This window comes from Pristiophorus japonicus, chromosome 2 (genome assembly GCF_044704955.1).
Source record: "Pristiophorus japonicus isolate sPriJap1 chromosome 2, sPriJap1.hap1, whole genome shotgun sequence".
Lineage (NCBI taxonomy): Eukaryota > Metazoa > Chordata > Chondrichthyes > Pristiophoridae > Pristiophorus > Pristiophorus japonicus.
The window spans coordinates 228,915,991-228,931,404 of NC_091978.1; the positions used below are offsets into that span (position 1 = coordinate 228,915,991).

The 15,414-nt window shown below is 45.3% G+C and overlaps 1 protein-coding gene across 1 annotated transcript in view; it reads right to left on the reverse strand.

Moving 5' to 3' along the window:
- Positions 1-15,414, reverse strand: part of ptpn13 (protein tyrosine phosphatase non-receptor type 13) — a 361,948-nt gene that overhangs the window by 134,769 nt on the left and 211,765 nt on the right. Inside the window, exon 20 of the mRNA XM_070871054.1 lies at positions 12,631-12,687. Within this exon, the coding sequence (XP_070727155.1) occupies positions 12,631-12,687 (57 nt within the window). The remainder of the gene's footprint in view (positions 1-12,630; positions 12,688-15,414) is intronic.

The window sequence follows — 15,414 nt, forward strand, 5'->3', positions numbered from 1 at the left end:
CTGCAGTGAGCCTTCAGTTACCCTTTTCAAGCTCTGCTTGATTGTTTGAACTGCTCGTTCTGCCTGACCATTGGATGCTGGTTTAAACGGGGCAGATGCGACATTGCGGGTCATGAACTCCTTGAATTCGGCACTGGTAAAGTACGGCCTATTGTCGCTTACAAGGACATTAGGCAAGCCATGCGTGGCAAACATGGCCCGTAGGCTTTCAATGGTGGCAGCAAACATGTTTGCCGACATTATCACACATTCAATCCATTTGGAGTATGCATCTACAACCACTAAAAACATTTTTTTCAAGAATGGGCCTGCATTGTCGACATGGACCCTGGACCACGGTTTGGAGGGCCAGGACCATAAATTTAGCGGCACCTTCCGAGGTGCATTGCCTAACTGTGAACATGTATTACACTTGTGCACGCAGGACTCTAAGTCTGCATCAATACTGGGCCACCACACATGGGATCTGGCTATCGCTTTCATTATTACGATACATGGGTGGGTGTTGTGGAGATCACTGATGAAAGTGTCCCTGCCCTTTTTTGGCACAACTACCCAATTACCCCATAGGGGGCAGTCTGCCTGTATAGACATTTCATCTTTGCGCTGCTGGTACGGCTTTATTTCTTCCTGCATCTCTAACAGGACACTGGACCAACTCCCGTGGAGCACACAGTTTTTTTTTACTAAGAATAGTAAGGGGTCCTGGCTCATCCAGGTTCTAATCTGTCGGGCAGTAACAGGTGATTTCTCACTCTCGAATGCTTCCATTACCATAACTAAATCTGCAGGCTCTGCCATTTCCACCCCAATGGTGAGCAATGGCAGCCTGCTGAGAGCATCGGCACAGTTTTCTGTGCCTGGCCTGTGGCGGATGGCATAGTTGCATCCAGACAACGTGAGCGCCATCTCTGGATGCCGGCCGATACATTCGTATTTATCCCCTTGCTTTCAGAAAAGAGGGATATAAGCGGCTTATGGTCAGTTTCCAATTCAAATTTGAGCCCGAACAGATATTGATGCATTTTCTTTACCCCATAAACACATGTTAACACCACTTTTTCGATCATACTGTAGGCCCTCTCGGCCTTCGGCAGACTTCTGGATGCATAAGCAACCGGTTGCAATTTCCCAAATTCATTAGCTTGTTGCAATACACACCGACCTCGTACGACGACGCATCACATGCTAGTACCAAACGTTTACATGGATTGTACAACACAAGCAATTTGTTTGAACATACAGCTCCCTTGCTTTCTCAAAGGCATTTTCTTGGCTTTTACCCCATACCCATTCATCTCCTTTACACAGTAAAGAGTGCAGGGGTTCTAACAATGTGGGAAGACCCTGTAAGAAGTTACCAAAATAGTTCAGGAGTCCTAGAAACGACCGGAGCTCCGTCACGTTCTGTGGTCTTGGTGCGTTCTTGATTGCCTCAATCTTCGAATCGGTGGGCCTGATGTGGTCCGCCACAATTCTTCTCCCCAGGAACTCCACTTCAGGCGCCAGGAAAATGCACTTAGCATTTTAGCCTGAGCCCCACACGATTGAGCCGACTAAGAACCTCCTCCAGGTTCAGCAGGTGCTCGACAGTGTCCCGACCTGTAACCAAGATGTCGTCCTGGAAGACCATGGTGTGCAGGACCGACTTCAGCAAGCTTTCCATGTTCCTCTCGAATATCGCCGCAGCCAATTGAATCCCAAACGGGCATCTGTTGTCAATGAAGAGGCCTTTGTGCGTGTTGATGCAGGTGAAGTCTTTCGATGATTCCTCCCGCTCTTGCGTCATGTAGGCCGAGGTCAAGTCCAGCTTCGTGAACGTTTTCCCTCTCGCCAGCGTCGCAAATAGGTCGTCTGCCTTCGGTAGTGGGTATTGATCCTGCAGTGAAAAATGATGGATAGTTACTTTGTAATTACCACAGATTCTGATGGTGCCATCTCCTTTGAGGACTGGAACTATCAGACTGGCCCACTCATTGAATTCGATCGGCAAAATGATGCCCTCTTGTTGCAGCCTGTCCAGCTCGATCTCCACCCTCTCTATCATGTAAGGTACCGCTCTCGCCTTGTGATGGATGGGTCGTGCCCCCGGAATCAAATGGATATGCACATTTTTCTCCTTGGAACTTCCCGATGCCTGGTTCGAACAGCGAGGGGAACTTGTTTAGGACCAGAGCACATGAGGTGTCATCGACAGACGAAAGCGCTCGGACGTCGCCCCAGTTCCAGCGTATCTTTCCCAGCCAGCTCCTGCCGAACAGCATGGGGCCATCGCCCGGTGGTAACTCGTGCACCGCTCCATCGTAGGAGACCTTTACGGTACTGTTGATTATGGGAATCAGTTCCTTTGTGTACATTCTCAGTTTAGTATGAATGGGAGTCAGGACTGGTCTTGAGGCCTTGCTGCACCATAATTTATTGAAAGTCTTTTTGCTCATTATGGACTGGCTTGTGCCCATGTCCAGCTCCATGGACACCGGGAGTCCATTTAATTCAACCCTCAGCATTATCGGGGGACACTTTGTGGTAAATGTATGCACCCCATAGACCTCTGCCTCCTTGGTCTGAGGCTCTGGTTCATCCTGATCTACCAGGGATCTGTCCTCCTGTGCAACATGATGGTTTGCATGATTAGCAGGGTTTGCATCTCACCTGCACATACGTTGCAGGTGTCCCATTGTTCTACAGCCCTTGCAAACATATCCTTTGAAGTGGCATGAATGGAAACGATGATCACCCCCGCAGCGCCAACAAGGCGTTAATGGCCTTGCATTCACCACCCTTGATGATGGACTCAGTCATCTGCGGATGTGCAGCTGCAGGCATGTATGTCCTGCCCTGTACATTTCGATTTGAAAACAACGTTACTTTGTTCACAGTACTTGCAGCAGCACTCGTGTGTTGAGAAATTTGTTTGATATCATCACTGGTGGCGATAAATGCATGGGCTATCGCTATGGCTTTACTCAATGTTGGGGTCTCTACAGTCAAAAGTTTGTGAAGTATTACTTCATGGCCAATGCCAAGTACAAAGAAGTCCCTGAGCATGTGCTCCAAGTGTCCTTCAAATTTGCAATGTCCTGCAAGGCGCCTTAGCTCGGCGAAGTAGCTCGCCACGTCCTTGCCTTCAGACCTCTTGTACGTGTAGAACCGATACCTCGCCATCAGAACACTTTCCTTTGGGTTTAGATGATCCCGGACCAGTGTGCTCAACTCATCATATGACTTGTCTGTGAGTTTCGCTGGAGTGAGCAGATTTTTCATGAGGCCATACATTAGTGCCCCGCAAACGGTGAGGAGGATCACCCTTCATTTGGCAGCATTCGCTTCTCCTTCCAGCTCGTTGGCCACAAAGTATTGGTCGAGTCGCTCCACGAAGGTTTCCCAATCATCTCCCTTCGAAAATTTCTCCAGGATGCCCACGGTTCTCTGCATTGTTAGTGGGGTTCGTCATTTGTATCTCGTCGCCAGTTGTTATGTATTGAATAGCGTCAGACTAGATACTGCAAGCTCAAAGTAAGGTGTGACCATAGTCCTTTATTACAGATCTCAGAGTGCCTCTCCAGCCTGTGAGGCCTCCTTATATACAAGTGCTCCCAAGGGACTCCAGGGGATAAGCCCTCTGGTGGTTAGACAAAGTATTTACAGGTTTACATACATAACAGGAATGACTTCATAAAGTTCCCCAAGACCACCTAAGCAATCCATGACAGGGTTGTAGGCTTCTCTAGGATTGCTGGCTTTCCAAAGGTACAGGGCTGCATTGATTGTACCCGCATCACCTTGCGAGCACCTTTGAAGGATTCCGAGATGTACAGGAACAGAAAAGGCTTCCATTCCATTAATATGCAGCTCGTGTGTCACCACATGCATCATATCTTGTCAGTCGATACAAGATACCCTGGCAGCTGATAAGAGGCTCCCGAGGTATGGGAAGTGGTCCACGTTGTCCTGGGCCGCGCCGTGGATCCTGATGACTGGGGGGGCAGTGCTGTGCGGCAAGGACAGGCTGGTGGAGGACCTTTGCCTTACGGATGTTTAGCGTAAGGTCCATGCTTTCGTACGCCTCAGTAAATATATCGACTGTGTCCTGGAGTTCAGCCTCTGTATGTGCACAGACGCAGGCGTACTGTAGCTCGACGACAGAGGGTAGGGTGTTCTTAGACCTCGTCTGAAAACGGCGAAGGTTGAACAGGTTCCCACTGGTTCTGTAGTTTAGTTCCACTCCAGCTGGGAGCTTATTGACTGTGAAGTGGAGCATGGCAGCGAGGAAAATTGAGAAGATGGTTGGGACAATGTCGCAACCCTGTTTGACTCTGGTCCAGACATGGATTGGGTCGGTGATGGATCTGTTGGTAAGGATCACCGTCTGCATGTCATCGTGGAGCAGGCGAAGGATGGTGCCGAACTTGTGGGGGCATCCAAAACGGAGGAGGACGCTCCATAGACCCTCGCGGTTGACAGTGTCGAAGGCCTTTGTAAGGTTGAAGGCGGCCATATACAAGGGCTGGTGCTGTTCCCTGCATTTTTCCTGCAACTGTCGCACTGCAAAAACCATGTTCGTTGTGCCCCGTAGGGGACGAAATCCGCACTGCGACTCCGGGAGGAGCTCCTCAGCCACAGGGAGAAGACGGTTGAGGAGGACTCTAGCGATGACTTTCCCGGTGGCTGATAACAGGGAGATTCCTCTGTAGTTGCCGCAGTCAGACTTGTCCCCTTTTTTAAAGATGGTCACGATCACTGCATCTCTGACATCTCCCGTCAAGTTCCCCTTCCTCCAGATGAGAGATGAGGTCATGTATTTGCGCCATCAGTGCCTCTCCGCCATACTTCAGTGCCTCAGCAGGGATTCCATCCGCACCCATAGCCTTGTTTTTAAGCTGTCTTATGGCTTTTTCTACCTCGTACAGTGTTGGGGTCTTACTGAAGTGGTGGTGGGTCGCATTCTGCGGGATGGATTCAAGAACACTCGAGACAAAGGCAGAGTCTCGATTGAGGAGATCTTCGAAGTGCTCCTTCCAGCAGGCCCTGACTGCCTCGGTGTCCTTGACGAGTGCTTCCCTGTTCTTGGCCAGCAATGGGGTGGGGCCTCGAGTGTTTGGATCGTAGTTGGCCTTGGCTGCGAAGAAGAATCCTCGCATATCATGGCTGTCGGCCCCTTATCAACAAGAGTAGGCATTGACGACAAGATTCAACACCGCCTCCAGTGTGCCAGTGCAGCCTTCGGCCGCCTTCGGAAAAGACTGTTTGAAGACCAGGCCCTCAAACTGTCACCAAGCTCATGGTCTCCAGAGCTGTAGTAATACCCGCCCTTTTGCATGGCTCAGAGACATGGACCATGTACAGTGGACACCTCAAGTCGCTGGAGAAATACCACCAACAATGTCTCTGCAAGATCCGACAAATCCCCTGGGAGGACAGACGCGGCAACATTAGCGTCCTCGACCAGGCCAACATCCCCAGCATTGAAGCACTGACCACACAGGCCACACAGTTCGCATGCCAGACAAGAGACTCACAAAGCAAGCGCTCTACTCGGAACTCCTTCACGGCAAACGAGCCAAAGGTGGGCAGCGGAAACATTACAAGGGCACCCTCAAAATCTCCCTGATAAAGTGCAACATCCTCACTGACACCTGGGAGGTCTTGGCCAAAGACTGCCCTAAGTGGAGGAAGTGCATCCGGGAGGGCACTGAGCACCTCAAGTCTCATTGCTGAGAGCATGCAGATATCAAGCGCAGGCAGCGGAAAGAGTGTGCGGCAAACCAGTCCCACCCACCCCTTCCCTCAACGACTATCTTTCCCACCTGTGACAGAGACTGTGGTTCTTGTATTGGACTGTTCAGCCACCTAAGAACTCATGCTAAGAGTGGAAGCTAGTCTTCCTCAATTCCGAGGGACTGCCTATGACGACGACCCTGGCAGCACCCATGATGCGTTCATTCTACGCGACAGCGTTATATCTGTCATGTTTCAGCAGCAGCCAGACGAGCACAGCTGGCTACTGGGAGACAAAGGTACGGCCTCACCACCTGGCTCATGACGCCCCTACATGTAATCCGGAAGCTGACAGTCAATACAACATGTCGCACATTGCGATGTGCAGCATCATTGAGAGGACCACTGGCATACTGAAACAGCGTTTCCAATACCTGGACCATTCCGGAAGGTACTTGCTGTATTCCCGAGATTGTCAGTCAGTTCACTGTTGTGTGCTGCATGCTGCATAACTTAGCCATCATGAAGCAGCAGCACCTGGTAGTGGAAGACCCACCTGCGGTGAGAATAGCGGATGATAATGATGTGGAAGATGCAGGTGATGAGCAGGTGGAAGAGGAGGAGGAGATGACAAGGATGGGGAAGCCATGCAAATATCTGAGGCCGGAGCACGACAGCAGAGAGCAGCGGGCCATTGTGCTCTTTTAACGATTGCTCGAGCCTTGCGCCAGCATCTCATCCACGAACACTTTACTGATGCCCGAGAGCTCAGCGACAACTATTCTACATTGACATGTTTACTGTTTGGAGCCGTTCCGTAATGTTCTGTTGTGTTAATGGAACATGATTCAGTTTTAATGTAAATAATATTTTATTCAAAAGTTTACAATGTACTTAACTTAACTTTAATAATAATTAATCTTGTATCAAACTTTACTTTAATATCACTCTTTAAGATCACTTGTAAGCTTGTAAATTTACATAACTTACAAAAAACTTTTAATTTGACAACAGTTACAACAGTAACAATAATAACAACAACAACAGCAGCAAAGAAAGGCTGCATCCATCTCTCATCCCCCTTATTCTAACACTTGGTCTTGGACACCACCATCCCTGCCCGCAGGCGGTGGCACAGTGTTTCTGGGCTTGATACCAAGCTTATTCTTTCTAACATCTCGGGTACTGCGCACCTCTTGAGGGTCGGGGGCGTCGGCATCAGGTGGCAAGTTGGAGGGCCCGGCTTTGGGCTCTTCAGAGACTGGTGTGTGGTTTGGAGTGGAAGTGACAGTTGATTCAGGGTTTGGGCATGTTCCCTTATTGCAGCAGCTAACTCCAACATGCTGTCCCTCATGCGCCCTGACAGTGTTTCAACGAACTGCAACATTCGCTCCCTCATGTTGAGCAAAACTGTCTGAACTACCTGCAACATTCCCTCCCTCGTGGTCAGTGACGTGGTTTGCACTACCTCCGACATTCCCTCCCTCATGGCCACTATTCCCTCATTGATGGTCCCGGATATCGTTCCCATTTCTCGTGTCATTGCTGTTACTTCTCCCGACAGTCCCACTACCCCACTGATGGCGTCCAGGTGTGATCGAGTAAGGTCAATGCTCTCCGCACTCAATTACATCATCTGAACCACATCTGTTAGATCCTGCACCTTAGGAGAGCACGGTTGAGCTCTCCTTCCCCTTCTCCCCATGGGTGTGGCTCGCACCCCAACACTGGGACCCGCAGCCTGGGACGGTGGAGCCCTGGTTGTGCCTCGCTGCACCACACCACTGGAACCCGCAACCTCGGAAGGTGGGAAACCATGGAATGTCCCACCAGCATTCAAACCACTAGTCACGGAGGGACTGTCACCTCCATGAGCAGCACCTCCTCCAAAGTCAGTACAACAGTGGCAGCTTCATCCCCTCCCACTCCCCCTTACCCCCATGTTCTTGGTCTAGAGGGTTGGATTCGAAGATGTTCTCCTCTTCAGGCTCATCTGCATCTGAATCTTCTTCTGCCTCGTCAGGGTTGGCCTCACATTCTGCAAAATATAACAGAACAGTCAAATGGTTAGCAGCAGAGGAGGGGGCAGGGTGGGTGGCATGAGTCGGCTCACACATCGCAGGCCAGGCAGCAGGCTGATTTGAAGGGACACGATGAATTTGCAGGACTTAACCTCTACCTCGAGTGTGGGCCCAGCTTGTGCAGTATGGATTGCTTTGTTCCAGGCAGGACCCATCAAAGCATCGACCCTGTCTTCCAAGGATGTCAGTGGGTGCAGATTTGCCGGGCCTCCTCCTGTTCGAGTTCTTTCCCTTTTATTATGTGCCACCTTTCTCTGCAAAGATAAAAATACAACTTTTTAAAGAGAGGGTGTCTTTCTGCTGGGTGGGTCATATACAGCTGGTCACATTTACAATTGCATTGAATAAATGAAAATATTACTTACACTAATTACTTGACCAAGGTCCTGCCATTTGTTTTTACACTGGCCTCCACAGTAATCTTCTGCAACTTGGTTCCAGTGTTTCTTCATTTCTTTAGGTGGAACTTTTATGTGACCTCTGGTGGTAGGTGTCCAGCTCCTGCCATCTGTTCTCAATCACAGTAACTAGTGTCTCCACTTCTTCCTATAAGAAATTCTTGATCCTTGCACTGCGTTGCATCTTGTACTGCTGCAGCTGTGATTTTTCCAATGCTCTCATGCAGCACTTGTAACACACATAACTGGTTCTTTAAAAATGGCCGATTGCCAAATCCGAGCTGTACTGAGCATGTGCGTCCATTGGAACGATGTCAAAAACGTAACTTTTTTTTTCTGATCATGCGCGAAGGTGCAGCTTTGTTTTTCAGCGCAGGCAGCAGGCTCCACCCCCGAGGCGACTGTACACACTGTGTGGCGCTAAATTCAAATTATACATCGGGGAAACTTTGGCAAAATATTTCTGCCGCATTTCTGGCCTAGAAAAACGGGTGTAACTCTGGCAATACGCCAGAAAACGGGATTGGGGAAAATTGAGCCCTTAGTGTTTAGTTATAAATTTGTTTTTCCTCATTTGCACTTTGAAAGCCAAATTAAACCATATTGAAATCTGTAGTTGAAGATTTTTCGACATGCTTTATACAGTAATTTGGTCATTCATGTTTGAATTGAAATCCAGTATCTACTTATAAATGTATTAAAAGTCTTGTGTATAGCGCACACCAATCACACACTTCCTGCAGCACTTTTGCGTCACCCAATCATAAGCAAATTTATTCCAATCCAAGCCATTTGTAAGGCAAATTTATTCAATGTTTGAAACATAGAAAATAGGAGCAGTAGTAGACCATTCGGCCCTTCGAGTCTGCATCGCCATTCAATATGATCATGGCTGATCCTCTATCTCAACACCATATTCCCGCTTTTTCCCCATACCCCTTGATGTCTTTTGTTTCTAGAAATCTATTTATCTCCCTCTTAAATATATTCAGTGACTTGGCCTCCACAGCCTTCTGTGGGAGAGAATTTCTCCTCATCTTGTTCCTAAATTTCCTACCCCGTATCCTGAGACTGTGACCCTTTGTTCTAGACTTCCCAGCCAAGGGAAACATCCTCTCGCATCCAGTCTATCCAACCGAGTCATAATTTTATATGTTTCAATGAGATCCCCTTTCATTCTTCTAAACTCTAGTGAATACAGGCCTAGTCGACCAAATCTCTCCTCATACGACAGTCCTGCCACCCCAAGAATCAGTCTGGTGAACCTTTTGCTGCACTCCCTCTATGGCAAGTATATCCTTTCTTAAATAAGGAGACCAAAACTGCACACAATACTCGAGGTGCGGTCTCACCAAGGCCCTGTATAACTGTAGATGTCCTTGCTCCTGTACTCAAATCCTCTTGTAATGAAGGCCAACATACCATTTGACTTCCTAACTGCTTGTTGCACCTGCATGTTTGCTTTCAATGACTGGTGTACAAGGACACCCAGGTCCCTCTGTATATCGACACTTCCCAAGCCATCACCATTTAAATAATACTGTGTCCATATGTTTTTCCTACCAAAGTGGATAACTTCACATTTATCCACGTTATACTGCATCTGCCATGTGTTTGCCCATTCACTCAACCTATCTAAATCGTCTTGCAGCATCTTTGCATCCTCCTCACAACTCACAATCCCACCTAGTTTTGTGTCGTCAGCAAACTTGGAGATATTATATTTGGTTCCCTCATCCAAATCATTTAGATATATTATGAATAGCTGGGGCCCAAGCACTGATCCCTGTGGTACCCCATTAGTCACTGCCTGCCACACCAAAAAAGACCCGTTTATTCCTACTCTCTGTTTCCTGTCAGTGAACCAATTTTCAATCCATGCCATTGCATTACCCCCAATCCTATGTGCTTTAATTTTGCACACAAACCTCTTATGTGGGACTTTATCAAAGGCCTTCTGAAAATTCAAATACACTACATCCACTAGTTCTCTCTTATCTACTCTAACAGTTACATCCTCAAAAAACTCCAGTAGTTTGCCAAACCTGATTTTCCTTTCATAAATCCATGTCGACTTTGTTTAATCCTATTGATATTATCTAAGTGTGCCGTTATCACGTCCTTTATAATAGACTCCAGCAGTTTCCCTACTATAGATGTCAGTCTGTAGTTCCCCAATTTGCTCTCTCCCTCCTTTTTTAAATAGTGAGGTTGCATTTGCCACCCTCCAATCTGCAGGAACTGTTCCATAATCTATAGAATTTTAGAAGATGACAACCAATGCATCTACTATTTGCATGGCTCCCTCTTTTAGTATTCTGGGATTCAGATCATCAGGCCCTGGGGATTTATCTGCCTTCAGTCCCATTAGTTTCTCCAGCACTATTTTCTTACTAATAATCATTTCCTTTATTCCTCTTGCTCACTAGACCCTTGGTTCCCCAGCATTTCCGGGACGTTTGGGTCACATATCGCACTTTCTTAACAGCTGCATGGATTAAAATCTAAACATACCTAACTTATTAAGGACTGTAATAAATTTAGATTATATCCAAACAAAATTACTATAGCTAGAAAAAATGGATTTTGCCTTCTTGCTTTGAGCACAAAAATTTGATTTTTCATGTGGCAAGTTCCTGATCTGAGTTGACCCATCTGGGGTAAGCACTAAGCACAGTGCAGTACTCTTCAGAGGAAGGAGCAGAAAATAGGAGTACAAAACACCCAGTACCACTTTCACACATCTGCCAGCGGCCGCTTCAAGTCTGATACGACCATAGATTCCGGAACAGATTGCTTGCCGGGTTAACTTAACTTGGAAAAAAAATGCACAGGGACCTTGGGAAGAAGAGAGAGTGAACAGCAAGAAAACAAATCTTTCAATGGTGAGAAAATATCTTCTGAAATCAGTGATGGAAGAAATCATTAAAGGTCTATGGGCTTGTCGACCACAATAAAGCACTGTCTTCATGTTAAAAGTGTTTTGCAAATTGATTAATCTGGAGTAAGAGAAGAGACATACTTCATTTTATTATAAGGAGATCACAGAAATGTAACAATTATGCACTTTGATGCTTTACCAAAGATGCCATTATTAGGCTCGCAATCATGCATGAATTGAAGATATTTTGGGTTTCTTGATTTATATTACTTAGCCAGAGTCGATTCATAACAGAGGAAATATAATGCTGTTCCAACACAGAACCATCTTCTCAGGTACTTGTCTGTAAAATGATTAACTATACAATTGCATGTTTTTATATTATGTTACACTTTAGTTTAGGACAGACTAAAAATCCCTAAATGTATTAACTGGAAAAAAAAAAGTTGGAAATTGTTCCAAATCCAATCATGTTGTGAATATATTTCAGTCACTTTGCAATATAATCTGAATGATTTGGTATTTAGACAAATATGTAAAACAAAAGTATAATACAACATTTAAAATTATATGCAATATTTTTGAAGCATGGAATTTCTCCTGCCCTTTTACTTCTACAACTGGAGTGAGCCTTTGGCGCAGTGATAGTATTCCCGCCTTTGAACCAGAAGGTGCAGGGTTCGAACCCCACTCCAGACAGTCCCAGCGAGTGGAGTTGGAGCTCCGGCTTTGAATTCTGGGTTGACATCTAGCGGGATACTCGTGTCCGGTGGATGTGGGTGGCACCCCCTCACCGTATGGGTTGTGGGAGCCCATATAAACCCTCCCACCGTATAGAACTCACCACCCTATCGGCTGATAGAAAGATGGTTACAGCCATCGAAGGAGTGTTAACGCGGCCAGTCATACTTATTAATTAGCCTGTGAATCCTTCCACTACTTCACACTGTTCCCCAAACAGTGAGGTGATATGAAAAGACTTCTACAACTCATTTGATATAGCAACTGATGTTACAACCTGTGGTGCTTATTTTAACATAGTGAATATGGAACATATTATTTAGAAACAATATATAATTCCTTTCTAAGTTTACAGAGAATAATCTCATCAATTGCTCTTACGGGTCCTAATTCTATGGGCTTGTTGACCACAATCAGTCACTACAGGTAATTTCTAAATGCTTTTCTAGTTGAAAGAAGGAGGTAGATTCAAATAATTATGTGAAACATGATATTTGGATTAAAATCGATGATCTTGAAAATACTCTTTGCAGTTTTCCATTCTTAAATGGATTGGGACACAGGCTGATATATTATTATAAATTGTGAAAACAATTTAAAAAGATAAATAGAAATTAGTGAAAGGAAAATAAAAGACCCAAACATTACCTGCAAGAAGTTTCTTTTAGATGGCAGGGAAAGTGAGAGAAACAGAGATAGTGACAGAAGTAGAAAAACAGAAGTTTGAGAAGCTGATGTTGTACAGTCACACCAGGGCTTTAAACAGTGGAGACACTTGTACATTGTAAACTCAGTTCGTTCTGCTGCCTACCATTGGCTGTCAAGGTAGCAGGGGTTGATGGGATGCCAGAACTGTGCATACTAATTCCTGATAACAAAACATACAATAATAATAAAAATAATGCATCAAAAACTGAATTTAAATTTCATAACATTTGAGTTACAAAATTATAAGAAATGTTTGATCTAATAATTTTGCCAGGACATTTCATGTAGTTTTATACATTTAACTTTTGTGAACATTACTAAGTACAGTTCATATACTAGTAATGCTAACAACCCCCTCATTTAATTGATAGTAAAGGGGTTAATTTGTGCCATGCGCTCCTGGTTGGTGGGCTTCTCGCTGGTAACATCAAGTGGAATTACAGGCTGAATCCGAAGCAAAACAAAGTGAGATTCCCTCTTCACTCTGATGTCAGACCAGCCCGATTCCAGCTGCCTTTACACTATAACTGCAGCATCAGTGTAAGCCAAAAAGAACGCTCTGACCAATGTTCAACATTATTAAATGGAGAAAACAGGAAGGAATGAAATAAACAATTATGTCACATACAGGAGTTTAGATCCCCTTTAACCTTGGATTGAGGCATTTAAAAAGTCAGGAGATTTATCATATTGGTTATTATTTTAGTATAATTTTAAGACAACAAGGGTAAAACAATATTAACATATTAAAAATTACATTATAACAAGGGATTTTAGTCAAAAGTGATTAAAATCCTAATGCATTGTAAACATTTCTATTTACTTGAAAACAATCAAAATGCCTCAGTGGCCGGAAACAAAGGGCAATGGTCAACAGGTATTTTTATGATTGCAAGGCTGTTTCCAGTGGGGTTCTGCAGGGCTCAGTATTAGGTCCCGTGCTTTTTGTGATATACATCAATGATTTAGACTTCAATGTAGGGGGCATGATTAAGAAGTTTGCAGATGATACAAAAATTGGCCGTGCGGTTGATAGTGAGGAAGAAGCTGTAAATTGCAGGAAGATATTAATGGACTGGTCAGGTGGGCTGAAAGGTGGCAATTCAATCAGGAGGAGTGTGAGGTAATGCATTTGGGGAAGGCTAACAAGGCAAGGGAATACACAATAAATGGTAGGATAGTGGGACCTTGGGAGTATAGGTCCACAGATCCCTGAAGGTAGCAGGACAGGTAGATAAGGTGGTTAAGAAGGCATACGGGATAATTTCATTTATTAGTCGGGGCACAGAATACAAGGTCAGGGAGGTTATGCTTGAACTGTATAAAACATTAGTTAGGCTACAGCTAGAATACTGCGTGCAGTTCTGGTCACCACATTACAGGAAAGATGTGACTGCATTAGAGAGGGTACAGAGGTGATTTGCAGGACTAGAGAATTTTAGCTAGGAAGAAAAATTGGATAGGCTGGGTTGTTTTCTTTGGAGCAGAGGAGGCTGAGTGGAGATATAATGGGGGTGTATAAAATTATGAAGGGCTTATATAGAGTGGATAGGAAGGACCTATTTTCCTTAGCAGAGAGGTCAATAACTAGGGGGCATAGATTTAAAGTGATTGGTAGAAGGATTAGAGAGGAGTTGAGAGAAACTTTTTTCATCCAGAGTGATGGGGGTCTGGAACTCACTGCCTGAAATGGTGGTAGAGGCAGAAACCCTCATCACATTTAAAAAACATTTGGATATGCACTTGATGTGCCGTAACCTACAGGGCTACAAGGCCAAGAGCTGGAAAGTGGGATTAGGCTGGCACAGACATGATGGGCCAAATAGCCACCTTCTGTGCCGTAAATTTCTATGACTCTATGAATAAGTTACAGTAATAATAATGGATACCTGGAATTGACTTAAAATGCACTTCTCTCAACTCAGAATTTATATATATCATAGAGCACTCAAACTTTACTCATGATTTAAGGACATCATCAAAAAAATCCTCTTGGACATTACTGCATTGTCACCAGTCCCATGTGTCACTTTGGCCCTGTGCATCAAGCAGCTTGCTGACACATCTGCTGTTGAGTAAACCGTTATTAACACCACTTATGTTATAAGAACATAAGAAATAGGAACAGGAGTAGGCCATACGGCCCCTGGAGCCTGCTCCACCATTCAATAACATCGTGGCTGATCTGATCATGGACTCAGCTCCACTTCCCTGCCCACTCCCCATAACCCCTTATCGTTTAAGAAACTGTCTATTTCTGTCTTAAATTTATTCAATGTCCCAGCTTCCACAGCTCTCTGAGGCAGCGAATTCCACAGATTACAACCCTCAGAGAGAAGAAATGTCTCCTCATCTCAGTTTTAAATGGGCGGCCCCTTATTCTAAGATCATGCCCTCTAGTTCTAGTCTCCCCCATCAGTGGAAACATCCTCTCTGCATCCACCTTGTCAAGCCCCCTCATAATCTTATACATTTTGATAAGATTACCTCTCATTTTTCTGAATTCCAATGAGTAGAGGCCCAACCTACTCAACCTTTCCTCATAAGTCAACCCCCTTATCGCCGGAATCAACCTGTGAACTTTCTCTAAACTGCCTCCAAAGCAAGTATATCCTTTCGTAAATATGGAAACCAAAACTGCACGCAGTATTCCAGGTGTGGCCTCACCAATACCTTATATAGCTGTAGTAAGACTTCCCAGCTTTTATACTCCATCCCCTTTGCAATAAAGGCGAAGATACCATTGGCCTTCCTGATTAATTGCTGTACTTGCATACTATCCTTTTGTGTTTCATGCACAAGTACCCCCAGGTCCCGCTGTACTGCGGCACTTTGCAATCTTTCTCCATTTAAATAATAACTTGCTCTTTGATTTTTTTTCTGCCAA